The following is an 18,801-nucleotide window of genomic DNA, read 5'->3' as shown; positions in this document are numbered from 1 at the left end:
GCGTTTAACAGCGAGATCGGCCTGTAGCTGGTGCACTGCGTGGGATCCTTGCCTTCTTTCTGGATTAATGTAATTGTTGCCATTAAATCTTCCCTACTCATTCCATATTCTTCTCCCAAACCATTCATGTACCGGCACATTTGGGGGACAAGGGCTTCTCTGAATGTTTTGTAATAAAATGTTGTAAAACCATCTGGTCCCGGGGATTTTCCTATAGCTGATTTTAGTAGTGCTCTCACTATTTCTTCTTCCGAGATTGGCCTTTCGAGCATCTCCCTTTCAGTGGGGGTAATTTTAGTGAGTATAGTTTTTCCCAAGAATTCCCTAATCTTCTTCTCTTTCTCCCCGTTATTTGCACCTACCTTACTATCTGAGAATATCCCCTCAAAGTATGATCTGAAGATTTCTGCTATATCTTTGGTGGTATGGAACATTTTCCCATTTTTATTCTTAATTACCCCAATAAAATTTTTCCCTTTTTTCTTTTTTAACATTCTAGCTAGAAACTTACTTGGTTTATCTCCCCATATATATTGTTCCTTGGCCAATCCTTTAAACACCATCCTAGCTTCTTGGTCTAGAAGGTCCTTCAGCTCCATCCTTGCCGTTAATATCTTTTTAAGTACCAGATCTTTTTGTAACCTACTTTTTTTATGGACCTGTTCCAACTGGTGTATCTCTCTCATTAAATTGTTGATTTTTTCGGCTCTCATTTTTTTCTTTTTAGATCCCATAGATATCAGTATCCCCCTTATATAGGCCTTATGTGCATCCCACAACGTATGGCTTTTGATTTCCTCTGTGTCGTTATGTATAAAATATTGTTCGATCGCACTCGCAATTTTTATTCTGTCCTCCTCCCCAAGCAGCAACTCTTCATTCAACCGCCATGTAGAGGTTTTCCTTCCTATCCTTGAAATATTCAAGCATAGTTTTACCGGAGCATGGTCCGAGAGGGTCATAACTTCTATCCCCGTGTCCGTCACATATTCCAATAGCCCATGGTCTATGAAAATATAGTCGATACGTGAATACGTCCCATGGACTGTAGAATAGAAGGAATAGTCACGTACCAGAGGATTCTTTACTCTCCATATATCTACTAATTGATTGTTGTACAGCTTTTGTAGTAAATTTTTATGTGCAGAGCTTCTCATCTTCTTTACATCCGATGAACTATCTACTTCCGGATTGAGGCCGAAGTTCATATCCCCCATCATAATTACATAACCTGTTTTAAAATTCATAAGTTTATTTAATGTCTTATTTAAAAAACTGATTGGATTGCTATTGGGTGCGTATATATTTACCAAAGTACACTCCAGTTCCTCTAGAGTACCCTTTAGAAACAGATATCTTCCCTCTGCATCGCACATTTTTTCACTTAATTGAAATCTTGTACTTTTAGAGAACCCTATCGCTACCCCTCTACTTCTAGCCGATATGGTATCGCTATAATACCAGACCGGATAGTTGCTAGAGTACAGCCTTATGTTTGATGCGAGGGAGATATGAGTCTCCTGGAGGGATACAACGTCGGCCTCATACCGTTTTAGCTCTGCTAGGATCTTATGGCGTTTTGTTGGGGTATTCATGCCCTTAACATTATAGGACATAAATTTCAAGCCGTCTATTTTGCTGTTACCCATCTATTTGTCCTAGTGCTCCCCAGCCCTGCAAAGGTACTTTGTCTCATGTTTATTTGGGTGGTCCACATTATTTTTCTTTCTCTTTCCTCCCTAACCCCTCTTTCCACTTTACTTTCCTTCCCCCACCTTACACCCTCCCGCCTCCCTCCTCCTCCCCCCCCCTGACTCCTCGCGCCAATCTGTATCTGTATTTAATGTTATGGGCTTGCAGTTCGACTAACAGGGGTTTCAAAAGTTTTTTCCTTAAAAGCGTCTCGGGTGCAATGTCCGGAAATATCTGTATTTCTCTACCTTCATACACAAGTGGGGTTTTTCCCCTTAACTTTTTCCATATTTCCTCTTTTTCATCAAAAAATGTGAACCGCACAATTATATCTCTCGGTCTATCCAAATCTCCAGTTCTTGCTTTACCGATTCTATGAATTCTATCGATCCTTAGGGGGGCTCCCGTCTCATTTCCCCAGCAGGGGGATAGAATGCTATTTAGTATTGATCTTAAATCTTCCCCTTTAGTTTCCGGAATCGAGCGGAGCTTCAAGTTTTGCCTTCTGCTTCTATTCTCCTGGTCTTCCAATTTATAGAGCATATTCCTTTGTGTTAGTTGTAATATTTTTAATTGATCTGACACTTTGTTTAACTCTAAGGCTTGGAGGTCGATGCGATTTTCTGTAGCTTCTACTCTCTCTAATAGTCCTCCTAAATCTTATCGAAGTCCCCTAATATCTGTTTTAATTGCATTCTCCAATTTTAAGAGCATCTCCGCCATTTCTCCTTTTGAGGGGGGGAGATCTTCTGTCCTTGATTCTTCCATTTTACTACTCTCCCATTCGCTATGTGTTATTGTGTCCTCACTGTCCTGGTGTGCTCCTCCGCCCTTATGTTTTCCTGTTCCCTTCTTGTAATCTGAGATGGTTGGTTGCCTTTTATCCGATCCCGATTCTTTGGGGCTTGCTCCTTGTGTCATATATTGTTGAATAGTCGTATCATAGCTCTTATCTTTTAAATTTCGTGAGGCTCCACTTTTCGCCATCTTGTTCGCTGATTTACTCATATTTCACTATATTTCAAACTTATATGAAACCGAGCACCCCAGTAACTCTTTCCTTTTAGTCCTGAATCCTCATTGAAGTCGCTTCCTCCTGCGATTCGCCTTCTATGTGGCTAATTAATCCTATTTATCTCTTTGCTCCCCAATTTTGCTTAGGGGTTACCAACCTACCTCCTACCATATGCCTGTGTTCCACTGGCTGACTGCCCGGGGGTCCCTCACAGTTGACTTCCTCTCTCAGTAGATTAATACTGCACCCCGTTATTATTACTTTAACAGCTTCCCCAAGTTATTACCCCCTCTAAATGGTATAAATATATATCCTGGGGGGATGTTTTGCTTAGACTAAGGGCGACCTCGGGTTGTGCCAACCCTCCCCTAGGCATAGGCCTGTGGAACCTGGGGAGCGCAGAGTCGTCCGAATATGTTATCGAGTGTCTTTAGCAACGTGCCATCTTGATGTACCAGGCCCAGTACAAGGAGAATTGACAGACAGGCTGTAAGAATTGGCCCCCAAGCCTTATTTCAAACGTATACCCCACAAGAAGGAAAGAAAGGAAAAAAAAAAAAAAATTAGATATATAAGAGGTCCGGGGGAAAATGCGCATTGATCTGAGAACAGGTCCCGGAATCAACTCATGCGACTTTTCACCGTGCTGTTTAAGATGTACAATGTCGTGTATAATTGAGGTAGTCTGTCTTGTTTTGTTCAGTTTGTCTGCTGCAGAGACAATACGCATCTATCCCATAGAGCCATCAATATCTTGGGGCTGCACCTTTAAATTTCCTGCCCCAGATATATCCAGCCGTGCGTTTGGGCCTAAAAATGTGTGGTAGCGAATACATCCCGTTACAGTTTATTCATCCTTGCTATATCTTCTTCTAGGATTCTTTAAATCAGATTTGCTTCTCTGATCACCTCCAAGCATGCCAGAGAAAAAAAGAGCGGAAAAAAAAATGCTTTTTCTAACTCATTCCGTTATGTCCGTGCTCTAATATGTATAAACTGATTCTGCAATCAATGTTGCTCACAGGTGGGGATACTTCTCTCAGCAGGTGCAATCTCAACAGGATAAAAGTGGACCCTCAGAGGCTTCCTCCACATATCTATATGCGACTCTCCTTGTCAATATGTGTTTATCGCCATAATTTTTAGAACCATGCGACTTTTCCAGCGTGTTGTTTCACATGTGTAATTGTCATATGCGATTTTTGGGATAGTCTGTGATGTATTAATCAGTTTTATCTTGCGGGGATAATAATGTGTCAACCCAGCGGATCTACCACTGTCTTAGGACATTGCCTTCTAGGTTCCTGACTCAAAATAAATCAAGCAGCTTTCGATATAGGCATATGTGAAAAAACTGCAGTCCTGTTTATGGTTTATCCGGCCATGCAAAAAAAAAACTTCCCTTTAGGACACTTGAGGTTCAACTCTACTCAGCGGGAACACCCAGCCACATTAGTGCACACCTTACATCAAACGCTTTAACCATCTATGTATGCAAGACTCCCCTTACCAGCTTAAGCTGTCTCCATTTTCACATTGATTGCTTTCCCCTATATACATATATATTACTCTGCCGAGACATTGTGATGTTAATGAAGTTACCGTCCTTTTCTCTGCTGTATCTCCTGCTAGAAACATCCCCGGATACCTCCGAAGTCCTGATGCTTAGACGAGGGAATCAGCTGTGCGGGGGAACGAGGGGGGAGCCATCCGAGGAGCTGTGAGGGTCAGGTAGTGTTCTGTTCCAAGGGCTGTGGAATACTGCTACACCGCTCCGAGCTACTGCCCCGTGGGCTCCCGCATGGCTGGGCTGGGGTCTCTCACCTCCCCGCTCCAAGCCATGTCCTGCTTCTTGTTCGTCGGTGCGGTGTGCTGTAGCGCTGGCGGCCCCTCCCCTCGGGCGGACGTTACGCCCTCTCGTCACTCATCCGCCCCAGCTGACGATTTTTGGAGGGTTTTGAAGAGAAAATAATGAATTTTATTTCTGCTTCCCTGAAAGATAGCAGGAAAAGGGGTAGATCCCCTCCCTCTGCTGAAATTCCTCTCTCAGATGATTTTTCTGAAAATGAGGAGAGATCCCTATCTTGGGACAGGGATCATGAGCAGTCGGATGAATCAGAGGAAGAGGAGATAGTCCCCTCCTCCCAGGCGCTCAGAAAACAGGTGCAGTATTATACTGAATTGGTGCGTACCACATTCAGAATGCCTGCTGCTGAAGTCGCTACATCCTCTGTCTCTTCCCTGGGAGTCAGGAAAGCCCCACAGACTGCCTATTCCTTTCCAATCCATCCCTTAATGGAGGGATTGTTGTATAAGGATTGGGGACATCCCAATAAAACTGTTTGCTCCTCCTAAAAAGGTTTTCTTTGCATTATCCTCTGGAGGAAAGTTTCACCAAGAAGTGGGGGATCCCAACTGTTGATGCGGCTGTTTCTTGCGTGAATGAAACCTGACTTGTCCTTTGGATAATGCGCAGGTATTTAAGGATCCAACTGATAAAAAGCTGGAAACCTTATTAAAAGCCTCCTTTTCCATGACTGGCGCTGTGGTGCAACCTACAGTCGCAGCTGTGGGGTTGTGTCAGTTCCTCAAGGAACAGGTTAAACAGATGCTTGGGCTCCTTCCCAGTGAGGAAGTAGAAAATTATGCAATGATGCGATTTTGGATTCTGTCCAACAAGCATCACGTTTGTCCCTCATGTTGGTACACATGCGAAGGGCCCTATGGCTAAAGAATTGGGCAGCTGAGCTGTCATGCAAGAAGCATTTGATTGGGTTCCCGTTTAAAAGGGAACGTTTGTTTGGAGAAGAATTAGACAAAAAAATAAAAAATAAAAAAAAAAATATTTCAGGGGGTAAATCTACTCTCCTTCCAGTCAAAAGGAGCAAGCGTCCTTCATTCAGGCGTGCTCTCTCTCCCGGAGCATCAAGCTCTAAGCAGTGGCGACGGCCTTCCCAGCCCTCCTCTACAGGAAAGGCTCAGGGCCGAGCCCAGGGACAGGAAAAGACTTGGTAGCGAAAGCCTGCCAAGCAAAGCCCAAAAGCTTCCCTGTGAAGGGGCGCCCCAGCTCGGCCGAGTGGGGGGAAGGCTCCTGCAGTTTGCAGGAGCCTGGCGGGAAGAGATCTGGGACAAGTGGGTGATCTCTTCAGTATCTCTGGGCTACAAGCTAGAGTTTCAGGAGATTCCACCTTCTCGCTTTCTAAGGTCAAGGATCCCCAGGGATCCAGTAAAGCAAAAACCGCTATTTCGGGCCTTAGATCACTTACTATCCCAGGGGGTGATAGTAGAAGTGGACCCAAAAGAACAGGGTTCAGGGTTTTACTCAAATCTCTTCACCATTCCAAAGCCAAATGGAAGTGTCAGACCTATCCTGGATCTGAAGGATCTGAACCGGTTTTTACGCATCCGGTCCTTCCGAATGCAGTCAATCCGCACTGTGGTCTCCTCCCTGCAAGGGGGAGAATTCATGGCATCAATAGATATCAAGGATGCATATCTCCATGTGCCAATTTTTCCCGCACACCAAAAATTTCTAAGGTTCGCGGTAGAGCGGCGCCATTTTCAATTTGTGGCCCTGCCATTCGGGCTTGCTACAGCCCCTCGAGTCTTCACAAAGATTCTGGACCCTCTCTTATCAAACCTAAGAGCTCAGGGCATAGCCGTCATGGCTTATCTAGACGACTTGCTTCTCATGGAGAAGCAGCGTTCCTGAATCACAGCGTCACCAGAACGCTAGAACACCTAGAATGCCTAGGTTGGATCATAAACCTAGAAAAGTCGTCCCTACAGCCGGCCACCAGGTTGGAATACCTGGGCATGATCATCGACACCGCTCAGGGCAAGGTGTTTCTTCCAAGGCTAAAGGCCTTGGCCATTGGGGATCTGGTGCGCCTGATTCTGGGCAGAAGATCTTCCCCCATTCGGTTGTGCATGAGACTGTTAGGGAAGATGGTCGCCTCCTTCGAGGCTGTCCCATTCGCCCAGTTCCACTCAAGGCCTCTGCAAAGATGCATCCTTGCGGCTTGGAACAGGAAGCCCCAATCCTTGGATCTTCCTATGCGTCTATCCCCAGGGACACGCAAGAGTCTCGTCTGGTGGTTACAAACCAGGAATTTGCTGAAAGGCAAAACTTTTCTTCCTCTTCCATGGAAGATTATCACAACAGATGCCAGCCTGTCAGGCTGGGGAGCAGTGTGGGAGGAAACGTGCTCACAGGGGAAATGGTCTGCGACCGAGAAACTACTGCCCATAAATATCTTGGAGATTCGGGCAGTTTACATGGCTCTCATAAGGTGGTCTTACAGACTGCGAGGTCTCCCTGTTCGGGTTCAGTCCGACAATACCACAGCAGTGGCTTATATCAATCACCAGGGCGGTACCAGGAGTCTGGTGGCCCAAAAAGAGGGGAATCGCATACTTGTCTGGGCAGAATAGCATGTTCCGTGTCTTTCTGCAGTCTTCATTCCAGGAGTGGAAAATTGGCAGGCGGATTTTCTGAGCCGCCAGCAGTTGTGCCCAGGAGAGTGGGCTCTGCACCCCAACGTGTTTCGGAACATATGTCACAGGTGGGGCACTCCAGACGTGGATCTGTTTGCATCCAGGTTCAACAGGAAACTGGACAACTTTGTGTCAAGGACAAGAGATGCGCTTGCTCAGGGGTCAGATGCTCTGACAGTTCCCTGGGATCAGTACAATCTGATCTATGCCTTCCCCCCGTGCCCGCTTCTGTCGCGGTTCCTGGGAAGAGTCAAGAGGGAGACAAAGTCGGTCCTTTTGGTGGCCCCGGCTTGGCCCAGGCGACCATGGTTCGCGGAGATCATGAAGTTGGCAGTAGGCAGGCCATGGACCCTCCCTCTCCGGCCAGATCTGCTCTCACAGAGTCCAATCTACCAGCCTGCTTTACGCAGTCTGAATTTGACGGTTTGGCTGCTGAGACCCACATTCTGAGAGACCGTGGCCTTTCGGGGCCAGTCCTTTCTACTCTGGTCAATGCCAGAAAGCCGGCCTCCAGGCTTATTTATTACAAAATCTGGAGGACATATATGTTTCCTGGTGTGAACTCAGGAAATGGCATCCTAGAAAGTATGTCATTAGCAGGATCTTGGCCTTTCTCCAGTCAGGCCTAGAAATGAATTTGGCCATAAGCACCATTAAAGTGCAGATTTCGGCCCTGTCAGTGTTTTTTCAAAAGCCACTTGCATCACATTCCCTGGTACGGGCTTTTATCCAGGGGGCTATGCGGATAAGACCGCCAGTTAAACCTCCGGTATGCCCATGGGATCTGAATTTGGTTCTCTCGACTTAGCAGGGGCAACCATTTGAACCTTTGCATCTGGCTTCATTAGTTCTCCTGACTAAAAAATTGGTCTTCTTGGTAGCCATATCTACGGCTAGAAGAGTATCAGAGTTGGCAGCTCTTTCCAGCAAGGAGCCGTATTTAATTATCCATAAGGACCGGGTGGTCATGCGTCCCAACAGGTCCTTTCTACCTAAGGTGGTTTCGGGTTTCCATTTGAATCAGGATGTAATCCTACCATCCTTTTTTCCGGACCCTCAGTCCACAGAAGAAGAATCACACACTTTGGATGTGGTTAGAGCAATTAGTATTTATCTTCAAGCAACTACTCAGATAAGGAAAACTGATTGCTTATTCATTTTGCCGGAAGGCCCTAGGAAGGGCCAGGCGGCATCGAAATCCACTCTCTCAAGGTGGATTAGACAAGTTATTTCTCAGGCCTATGGTTTAAAGGGGAAGATTCCTCCTTTTCAGGTGAAAGCGCACTCTACTAGGGCTGTTAGTGCTTCTTGGGCAGTGCATCACCAGGCCTCCCTGGCTCAGATCTGTAAGGCTGCGACTTGGTCATCAGTCCACACATTCACCAGATTCTATCAGGTTGATGTCAGAGGGCAAGAGGATATCGCCTTCGGGCGCAGTGTACTGCAGGCTGCAGTTTAGGTCCTCCGGTCCATGGCGGTCTATAATTATGATCGGTGTCTCCCTCCCCTCAATCTGAGCATTGCTTTGGGACATCCCACTATGTAATGAAGCTCCTGTGTCCCGTGATGTATGATCAAGAAAATGGGATTTTTATATACAGCTTACCTGTAAAATCCTTTTCTTGAGAGTACATCACGGGACACAGGGCTCCCGCCCCTCTTGGGTTTTACGTGGTTTCTTATTGCTTTGCTACAAAACTGAGGTGCCTCCCAGATGGGAGGGGTTATATAGGGGAGGAATTCTCTTTAATTGGGTCAACCAGTGTCCAATCACCAGAGGTGCCTATACAACCCACTATGTAATGAAGCGCCTGTGTCCCGTGATGTACTCTCAAGAAAAGGATTTTACAGGTAGTAAAAGTATATAAAAATCCCATTATTACGCTTTTCAAGTCTGCTTTGGACCCCGTTTTCTGACAAACACAAGGTCAAATCCCTCCCATTGGTAATAACATTAATATCCCTTCAATAAGACCTTCTTTTTCCTGTGAATAAACCAAAGAGAAAAATGTATTTATCCATTGTTTAGAACAATTGATCCAAATTGTTATTATTTCGCAAGGAACGCAACTTTTTGAAGTTGGGTTTTTTTGTGACACCTCTTCTTCCTGTAGCTTATGTCCAACGTAGACTGCAAGCTGAACCCCAGAATCTGTATAAATTAAGTCTTAATACATAAATAGTGTCTGAAGTAAAGAGAATCGGGGTTATCTGAGAGAAAAAAGAACATCTAATATGCAGGTGGTCATTATCAATAAAATTATTGGCTGATATCACTCAGCTCCCGCCCTACTCTGGACCAATCAGTGAGCAGTAACAGAGCAGAGATAAGAGAAGAATATATGATGGGTCACCTGTGCTGATCTCTGTAGGAGTGTCCTCCTCTATGAATGTCCTCGTCATTCCAGCCTCCTCCGTATATTGCTGATCATCCCTCACATACGTCTCTTCTACTTCACCCTCAACTTTCATGTTCATCAGATCTTCACCCTAAACCAACAGAACGGCAGAAAATAACATCTGTAACATAGAAGTATTTATGATGTGAGATCACATAGAAAATATCATCTTGTAGAGTCCACACATCATCTCCACATGTCAGAGTGTTCAATCACTTTATGTTCCCGACCCTCAACTCCACCTACCTGATGATGGTGGGGGATGGTGTGACCTTCCTGTGTGGAATCCCGGGAATACAGAGGACGGGGACATCTCTCTGGTGGGTTTCTCTTACTAGGTGGCTCCATCATATCCTTGTGTCCTTCAGAAAACTCCTCCATCACTCCATACTCCTCATCCTCCTCTTTATACTCTTCTTTAACAACAATATTATAATCCCCGAAGTTTCCATTCTGGATAAATAATAAAACATTTATTGTAAAAAAAAAAAAACATGCTGGTGTATAAATCATAACTACCAGAGGTTGTTCCTCAACTACCTGATGATGGTGGGGGATGGTGAGAACTTTCTGTGTAGAATCCCGGGAATACAGAGGACGGGGACATCTCTCTGGTGGGTTTCTGTAGCTGGATGACTCCTCTGTGGTGTCCTGGTACAGATCTTTGTGTTCTTTTGGAAACTCCTCCATCACCCCATCCTCATCATCCTCCTCTTTTATCTCTTCTTTAACCTCAACTTTAGAATCTCTCAGGTTTCCACTCTGAATATATAAAAGACCATTTAATGTAACAAACAGGCTTGTGTATAAATCTTAAATACCAGTGATTGTTCTTCATCTACCTGATGATGGTGGGGGATGGTGTGACCTTCCTGTGTGGAATCCCGGGAATACAGAGGACGGGGACATCTCTCTGGTGGGTTCCCATTACTGGATCCATCTGTAGGAAACACACACACTGACTGAATACATTGTTTCTATGTGTTTATCAGATGATGGGGGATGGGTGGAGCCTCCGTACTGCTCTCTCCTTTACAATAAAGTCTCCTCTTACCCGGTGATGTGAGGGGCGGCTGATTGGCCATCATGACGTCCTTGTAGAGATCCTTGTGTCCTTCTAAATACTCCCACTCCTCCATGGAGAAATAGACAGTGACATCCTGACACCTTATAGGAACCTGACACACACAATGATACAGTCACCATCCAGACACATCCCTTGTCTGTTACTGGATAATGTCCCAGAATTCCCAGGGCCAGACACATCCCTTGTGTTGAACCTTCACAAATGTTAGGAATAGTTACTTTGCCCTTTCTGCAGATCTGCCTCCTGTGTTCCCAAAGACCAGCGGGCATGCTAGTACATGTATTTCCATGGCTTCAACTTGCAAGGTTCTCTTGTTAAGCCTTATTGAAGTAATTGGTACAATAAATATTATTTGAGGGTGGTTACGGATTACCTCAATTTATTGTACCCATGTATTACCTTGTCTAGTCCCCTAGTTAGCTAGTCTATTAAAACTCTGATCACTTGTTACTGTTGATATCACTATAATACAAGGTTAGCTATGAGCACACTGCTTAATAAAACAAAGTCTTATTTATTTCCTAAGAAAATATGAAAATACTAAAGAAAGATATTACAAAGCATATAACACCAAAACATATAATACAAGAATCAAAGATACTTATCACAATGCTTTCCTCGAAAATTTGTTTTGTCAGCTGGGCTCAGATGGCAAAAGAGAAAGCCATGTGACTCAGAGAGCCACCGGGCTTGAACCAAGAGCGAAAAGCCCTGTGTGCCCTTTTTACACATTCATTCAGACCCATTCGTAACCACCCCCACTAAGCCTCCTGTCCAATGAGATTTTGTCAAGAGGTAGTCCTTTTAATATCTTATATTACTGTCTGTCCTGCTGTATTGGCCTCTAGGGGCAGCATTGTCCATGTATCATCTGTAGGTGTTTGTTGATCCTTTGATCTTTGTCACCCACCGTCACCAACCATCCTGGCAGCCAAGGATCTCTTTGAAAGATTGTTTGCAGTGTATTATCATACCAGTCGGCCCAGAACCAAGTTGTTGATCTCGTCTTTCAGATATGCTACAAAGGCATTTCAGACCGCCCCATAAAAGCAAAGGCTTGGTTGTACCAACCAGAAAGAAACTCCAGAAATATGATTATTAAATCATGTTGCCTTCCAACACCTATCCAATAAGACTTGTGTTCAAAACTGGTTGGCCACCTGTTTTTGATTCAATTGGTTTACCCATCCAGCCAGATTCTCTAACCCTTCTATTTAAGCTGCGCTCACTGCCTCAGGCTCTGCCAGACCAACAGCTAGTGTTCCTAGTGTCAGGTCACCCATTGATTTCCAAGTAATTTCCTACTGTACCCCCAATTTCTAGGGGAGGAGATTCCTAGTGTACCCCCTAGTGCTTCCTAGTGTCCCTGACTTCCTGCAAAGATTTCAAGTGACCCCCTATACTCCTAGTGTTCTACATTCTAAAAAGACTGCTAGTGACCCCGATATTCCTAGCGATCCTGTAGCCAGATCCCCCCTTTTTCCAATGTCTGTTTGCAAGCATGTCCCAGTGTGATCTCTGTATCCCCCAGTGTCTTCCAGCAGGTTCCCAGGTCCCATACGCAAGAATGACAGGGGACAGAATTATACTGCGTGACAGACTAACCTGGGGGGGGGGCAGAATTATACCGGTTGACAGACTGACCATGGGGCATTGTAATGGGGGACAGACTGACCTGGAGGCAGAATTATACTGGGGGACAGACTGACCTGGGGGCAGAATTATACTGGGGGACAGACTGACCTGGGGGCAGAATTATACTGGGGGACAGACTGACCTGGGGGGCAGAATTATACTGGGGGACAGACTGACCTGGGGGGGATTGTACTGGGGGGCAGACTGACCTGGGGGAATTGTAATGGGACAGACTGACCTGGGGGGGGGGATTGTACTGGGGGACAGACTGACCTGGGGGCAGAGTTATACTGGGGGACAGACTGAACTGGGGGCATAATTATACTGGGGGACAGACTGACCTGGGGGCAGAATTATACTGGGGGACAGACTGACCTGGGGGGATTGTACTGGGGGGCAGACTAACCTGGGGAAATTGTAATGGGGGACAGACTGACCTTTCAGCAATACCGACTGTTCATTGCGGCGCCACAATACTACTCTTCTTGGGGCACCCAAAAGTGTGCTCCAGGTCTTTTACAATTCTACAATGTATACTGCAAAAAAATAAAAAAAATTGCTGTGCGCCACTAAAGTGTTTGGGTTTGGCTTGACAAAAAGGTGGTATCCCCAATCCTTACACCTTCATCTGCTGAAGATAAAAGACATCACAGTGACTATGGAGGAAGAGGACGGACATGATGGGGGGGGGGTGTTACTGGGTATATATAGAAGATAAAATCTTATTACCTCCTCTGCTGCCACTTCCAACAATGTCTTCTCTCTAATTCCTCCTGACTCACCTCTCACCTGGAACTTCCTATTTATACCGACATCACTTCCTGTCTTTACCTGACATCATTTCCTATCTTCCATAGAGACTTCCTGTCTCTATGGTGGGAAGTGAGATCACCACCTTGTGGAGCTCAGAGGAACTGCAGCCCAGAGAAGTCTACACACTATATTGTCAATAGTATTGGGACACCTGCCTTTACACGCACAGCTCCCAACTGTCCCTGATTTCGAACAATATCCCTCTGTCCCTCTTTTACTCTGTCCTCCCTTACATCGGTTCCCAAGTGTCTCCAAACACCGCCAATACACGGATTGTTGCTGGACCGGCCAAATTTTGCTCTATGTGTGGCTGGATTTAGTGAGCCTTCTACATTCTCTTTCGCAAAGGCACATGGAGCTCCAATCTTCTCTGTCCCTAGTGCCCAGTTAGAGTGACCTGGTTACAACTGGCCATCTGACCCTACACTTGATACCAGGGGTTGGGATTTGTGAGTACCTTTAATCTTCATGCTTCCAGGGTCTATGCATAGTTGCCAACTGTCCCAAATTTCCCGGGACATTCCCGGGATTAGGACATTTGTCCCGAATTAATTTTGTCCCAGGAAATGTCCCGGGAAATTCGGTTTGTCCCGGGAAATTGAATTTCCCGTTTTTTTGCCGCCGGCCACTAGAGGTCGGCGGCAGGCGGAGACAATGTCTCCGCCGGCCGCCATTTTTAAGAAGACCAGAAGTTGGTCTACACCTGTGGCGCCGCCCACCCCCGCTGCTAGTGTGTGTTTGTTTTTGTGTCAGTGTAAAGGGCGGTGGGCGGCGCCACAGTTAAATGCCTGTGCGCGGCAACGGCGGCATGTCGGGGGCCAGTCTGTCAATGTGGATGTCGGAGCGGGGGCCAGTCGGATGTCGGGGGGCCAGTGACAGTCATGGTATGTGGATGTCGGAGGCCAGTCTGTGAATGTATGTGGGGGCCAGTGGTATGTCGGGGCCAGTCTGTGAATGTGGGGACCAGTCTGTGAATGTGGGGGCCAGTCTGTGGATGTCGGGGGCCAGTCTGTGGATGTCAGGGGCCAGTCTGTGAATGTGGGGCCAGTCTGTGAATGTGGGGGCCAGTGGTATAAGTGGTATGTCGGGGGCCAGTCTGTGGATGTCGGGGGCCAGTCTGTGGATGTCGGAGGCCAGTCTGTGAATGTGGGGGGCCAGTCTGCGGATGTCGGGGGCCAGTCTGTGAATGTCGGGGGCCAGTCTGTGAATGTAGGGGCCAGTCTGTGGATGTCGGGGGCCAGTCTGTGAATGTGGGGGCCAGTCTGTGGATGTCGGGGGCCAGTCTGTGGATGTCGGGGGCAAGTCTGTGAATGTGGGGGCCAGTCTGTGGATGTCGGGGGCCAGTCTGTGGATGTGGGGGCTAGTCTGTGGATGTCGGGAGCCAGTGGTATGTCGGGGGCCAGTCTGTGGATGTGGGGGGCCAGTCTGTGGGGGCTAGTCTGTGGATGTCGGGGGCCAGTGCTATGTCGGGGGCCAGTGGTATGTCGGGGGCCAGTCTGTGAATGTGAGGGGCCAGTCTGTGGATGTCGGGGGCCAGTTGTATGTCGGGGGCCAGTCTGTGGATGTTGGGGGCCAGTGGTATGTCGGGGCCAGTCTGGAGATGTGGGGGCCGGTCTGTGGAGTATGTGGGGGCAGGTCTGTGCAGGATGTGGGGGGGCGGTCTGTGGATGTCAGAGGGGCACCAGATGTAAGGAGGGGCTCCGCTGATGGACACAGATGTGAGGAAGGTACCTCTGACGGGGCACCTGATGTAAGGACAGACTCCGCTTGGGACACCTGATGGCATCTGTTGGCAGGCAACATGGCTAGTGACGCGCTCATGGCTCCCACTGATTCTGCATTATGGTGAGTTGAATTATTTCATTTCATATTACAATGTAATAATAGAAATAATGCGCTTCAATCATTCTGACACCATAACAGTCATGGCGCCGGGATGATTGAAGCGCCAACACCAGGTATTTGGAGTATCTTTATCTGCTGATTTGTCAAACTCTGGAAAACACATATTGCTATTGTGGTGTAGGATCGGGGGGCTGCTGTCCCTCCTTTCCCTCTCTCCATCCCCCTCCTTTCCCTCTCCATCCCGCATTCATCTCAGACTCTAACCACACCCCTTTGAGCCACACCCCATGTAAGCCACGCCCACTATTTTACGTAAACCACGCCCATTGTTCGCCACAGCACCCATTTTTAAATTTTCATATGCCACACCCATAAACGCATACCCCGCCCCCTAATTATAGCCAGACTCCGCCCACTGCCAAAAAAGTGTCCTGCATTTTTTTTTTAACAATGTTGGCAACTATGGGTCTATGCCATCCTCAAGAGTCTTCCCTAGCTCCATCAGATAGTTACATAGTTAGTAAGGTTGAATAAAGACACCAGTCCATTCTGAGTGAGGTATCTACAATTGTCCCTTTTCCCTGTACATCGCACACTAACATCAGTCCCTACCCTCAAGAAGCCCACAATCCAAGGTCCCCATTCATATACTAGGGGCCAATTTTGGACAGAAGCCAATTAGCCTACCAGCATATCTTTGGAGTGTGGGAGGAAACTGGCATACCCAGAAGAAACCCACGCAGGCACAGGGAGAACATGCAAACTCCAGGCAGATGGTGTCGTGGTTGGGATTCGAACCAACAACCCTTCTTATTGCTAGGCAAGAGTTCTAACCACTACACCACTGTGGCCACACCTCTGGCCCCATGCAGTATTACACACCTCAGAGGCTTGAATCCTGCTCGTCTTGCGAGACAACGCTCACAAATTGAGTCAGGATTAAAAAAAAATAAAAAATTGCTCGTATTACGAAACGCTCGTAAACCGCGTCACTCGCAACCCGAGGTTCCACTGTAGTTGCTAGCAATAATCATTGTGTTTCCAGGAAGGCTTCCCGTGCTCCCCCTGCTGGCAGAACACAATAGAACTGCAGGAATTGATTGATTTTCTTTCCTTCTACCCTTGGTGGGAATCAAATCATCTATGGGCTGTGTCACGTACCTGGTGGTAGAGCCCAAACCTGCAGGGAGAGACCTCTCTTGCGACTCCGACTCAAGGGCCCTGGTAGAGTTTACAGGTGACACAAGAGTCAGGAGTGGCACGAGTGCCTGGCAGGATCAACAGCTGGATCAAGGGATGGCTGGAACCGGGAAGGAACAGGATCAGCAGGCAGGTGCAGGAAGCAGAAGCAGAGCAGCAGGTGGGGTGGCCGGTAAAGGACACCACTGCAGGTAGTGATGGACGAACTTCCGACGGGACGTTTCGCGAACGCGGACCGCGAACGGGGCCGACCGTTCGCGAAACCGAACGTTCGCGGCGGGCCCCATTGACTTCAATGGGAGGCGAACGTTTCAAACCTTTAGGTCGAATTTGCAGCCACAGGATAATTATTAGCTGGGCAAACATAGTCCCACCACATGGCCAATGACATAACACATGTATGAGGTGAATTTGGGATCGATAACTACAAGCATTCTTTTTTTATATGGGAAATTGTTCTGACAATTCAGGACTGTGGGGCGCATGAAGGCAATGGAGGAGAGGGAAGGTCAGGGACCAGGGTAGGCAAAGAAGAGGGTGCAGGAGATGATCACCAGCAGCGTGACATACAGCAATGACACCTGCACCGTGATAGAGGCATCTGACAACAGCACCGTGATAGAGGGCACTGACATCAGCAGCGTGATATACAGCACTGACAGCAGCACCGTGACATACAGCATTGACAGTAACACCGTGATAGAGAGCACTGACATCAGAAGCGTGACATACAGCACTGACATCAGCACCGTGATATACAGCACTGACAGCAGCACCGTGACAGACAGCACTGACATCAGAAGCGTGACATTAAGCACTCACACCAGCACCGTGATATACAGCACTGACAGCAGCACCGTAAGCAGCCCCAGGAGGAAGTCAGCACAGCACAGGGATGGTGTGATCCCCTCATAATAAGAACCCCCAGGAGGAAGTCAGCACAGCACAGGGATGGTGTGATCCCCTCATAAGCAGCCCCAGTAGAAATATGACACCGCTCAACCTCTTCAAAGAGGAGGGTAGGGGCATATATACACTTTTGTGGACCAAGCAGGTTGTGTGTTAGTGATTAGCAGACTGTACTTCAGTCCCTATACCAATGAAGGACTGCTGCAGTATAGGGCAGCGGTCAGCAGTGGTGCACCTCAACCCTATCTATTGTGGACCGATAGCGGTCCTTACAGAACAGCAGACTGTACCGCACTCAACCCTATGTACTGTAGCACCCTAGACCAAGTTACCAGTCCTTATAGGAACTTTTGTGGACCAAGCAGGTTGTGTGTTAGTGATTAGCAGACTGTACGTCAGTCCCTATACTGCTGAAGGACTGCTGCAGTATAGGGCAGCGGTCAGCAGTGGTGCAACTCAACCCTATCTATTGTGGACCGATAGCGGTCCTTACAGAACAGCAGACTGTACCGCACTCAACCCTATGTACTGTAGCACCCTAGACCAAGTTACCAGTCCTTATAGGAACTTTTGTGGACCAAGCAGGTTGTGTGTTAGTGATTAGCAGACTGTACGTCAGTCCCTATACTGCTGAAGGACTGCTGCAGTATAGGGCAGCGGTCAGCAGTGGTGCAACTCAACCCTATCTATTGTGGACCGATAGCGGTCCTTACAGAACAGCAGACTGTACCGCACTCAACCCTATGTACTGTAGCACCCTAGACCAAGTTACCAGTCCTGATAAAGAGCTTTGTGGAACAAGTGAGTTGTGAATGATTAGCAGACTTCAGCAGAAGGGCAGCAGTCAAGTATAATATTCTTTCTATATTTGGGAAGAAAGAATATTATACGTGTACAAGCCTATTACCATACCACTGATACCAGTCCTGAAAAGAACCTTTGTGGAACTAATAGTAACAGCAAGTCTTTAAACTGACCCTCACTGCCTGACACACTGCTTCCTTCCTGTCCCTATACAAAGTGGCAAAAAAGAGTAGACTGGAACAATTAGTGGTTACTGGAATAGCTCTTTTGTGGACCTGATAGTAACAGCTAATGATGATGATGATGATGACGACTAAACTGACTCTCCCTGTAGCACACACCGTCCTTTCCCTTTCTCTAAACTGACAAAAGACACTCAGGCTGCTGCAAGAATCAGTAGCACAGCAAACCTATATACACCTAACACCTATACCAGTCCTGAAAAGAACTTTTGTGTACCAAATAGCTAGCGATTTATCTCTCCCTACTCCACACAGCAACCTTTCCCTATAGTGACAGAAGAAAGAATGTAAAATGGCCACTGGATCGGGTGTATTTATAGGTTAGGGGGAATGTCCAAGTGTCCATGTGCTGTCATGTCTCAATTGGCTGTCCTGTACCCCATGATGGATGTGTCATCAGGTCAAAGTTCCTTTACACAGTAAAAACACGTAAGTCCGCCGGGGCGAACGACGGCAATAGGCGAGCGAACGAGCGGACCGCGAACGTCCGAAATTCGCCGCAAAACGACCGCCGGGCGAACCGTTCGGCCATCACTAACTGCAGGAACTCAGGCAGAAGCAGGACTTCTGGTAGGAGCTGGAACCACTACTGGAGATGCAGCAAACGGCACCGGAACAGGAGGCTGGAAGCAGAGCCGTCAGACAAGCCGGGTCGGAGGTCAG

General features: G+C 47.2%; 1 protein-coding gene across 1 annotated transcript in view; it reads right to left on the bottom strand.

Annotated features, from left to right (window-relative positions):
- The window catches only part of LOC143955711 (uncharacterized), a 338,238-nt gene that overhangs the window by 306,324 nt on the left and 13,113 nt on the right, over positions 1 to 18,801 (bottom strand). Inside the window, exons 2-3 of the mRNA XM_077465827.1 lie at positions 10,144 to 10,365; positions 9,850 to 10,056 (exon numbers count right to left, since the gene is read on the bottom strand). Coding sequence (XP_077321953.1) covers positions 9,850 to 10,056; positions 10,144 to 10,293 — 357 coding nt within the window. The 5' untranslated portion in view covers positions 10,294 to 10,365. The remainder of the gene's footprint in view (positions 1 to 9,849; positions 10,057 to 10,143; positions 10,366 to 18,801) is intronic.

This window comes from Lithobates pipiens, unplaced genomic scaffold (genome assembly GCF_037356315.1).
Source record: "Lithobates pipiens isolate NorthernLeopardFrog02 unplaced genomic scaffold, aLitPip1_a1.2 Scaffold_35, whole genome shotgun sequence".
Taxonomy (NCBI): domain Eukaryota; kingdom Metazoa; phylum Chordata; class Amphibia; order Anura; family Ranidae; genus Lithobates; species Lithobates pipiens.
Note: the sequence above shows the minus strand (reverse complement) of the source record. Positions and strands in the feature narration are given on the sequence as shown.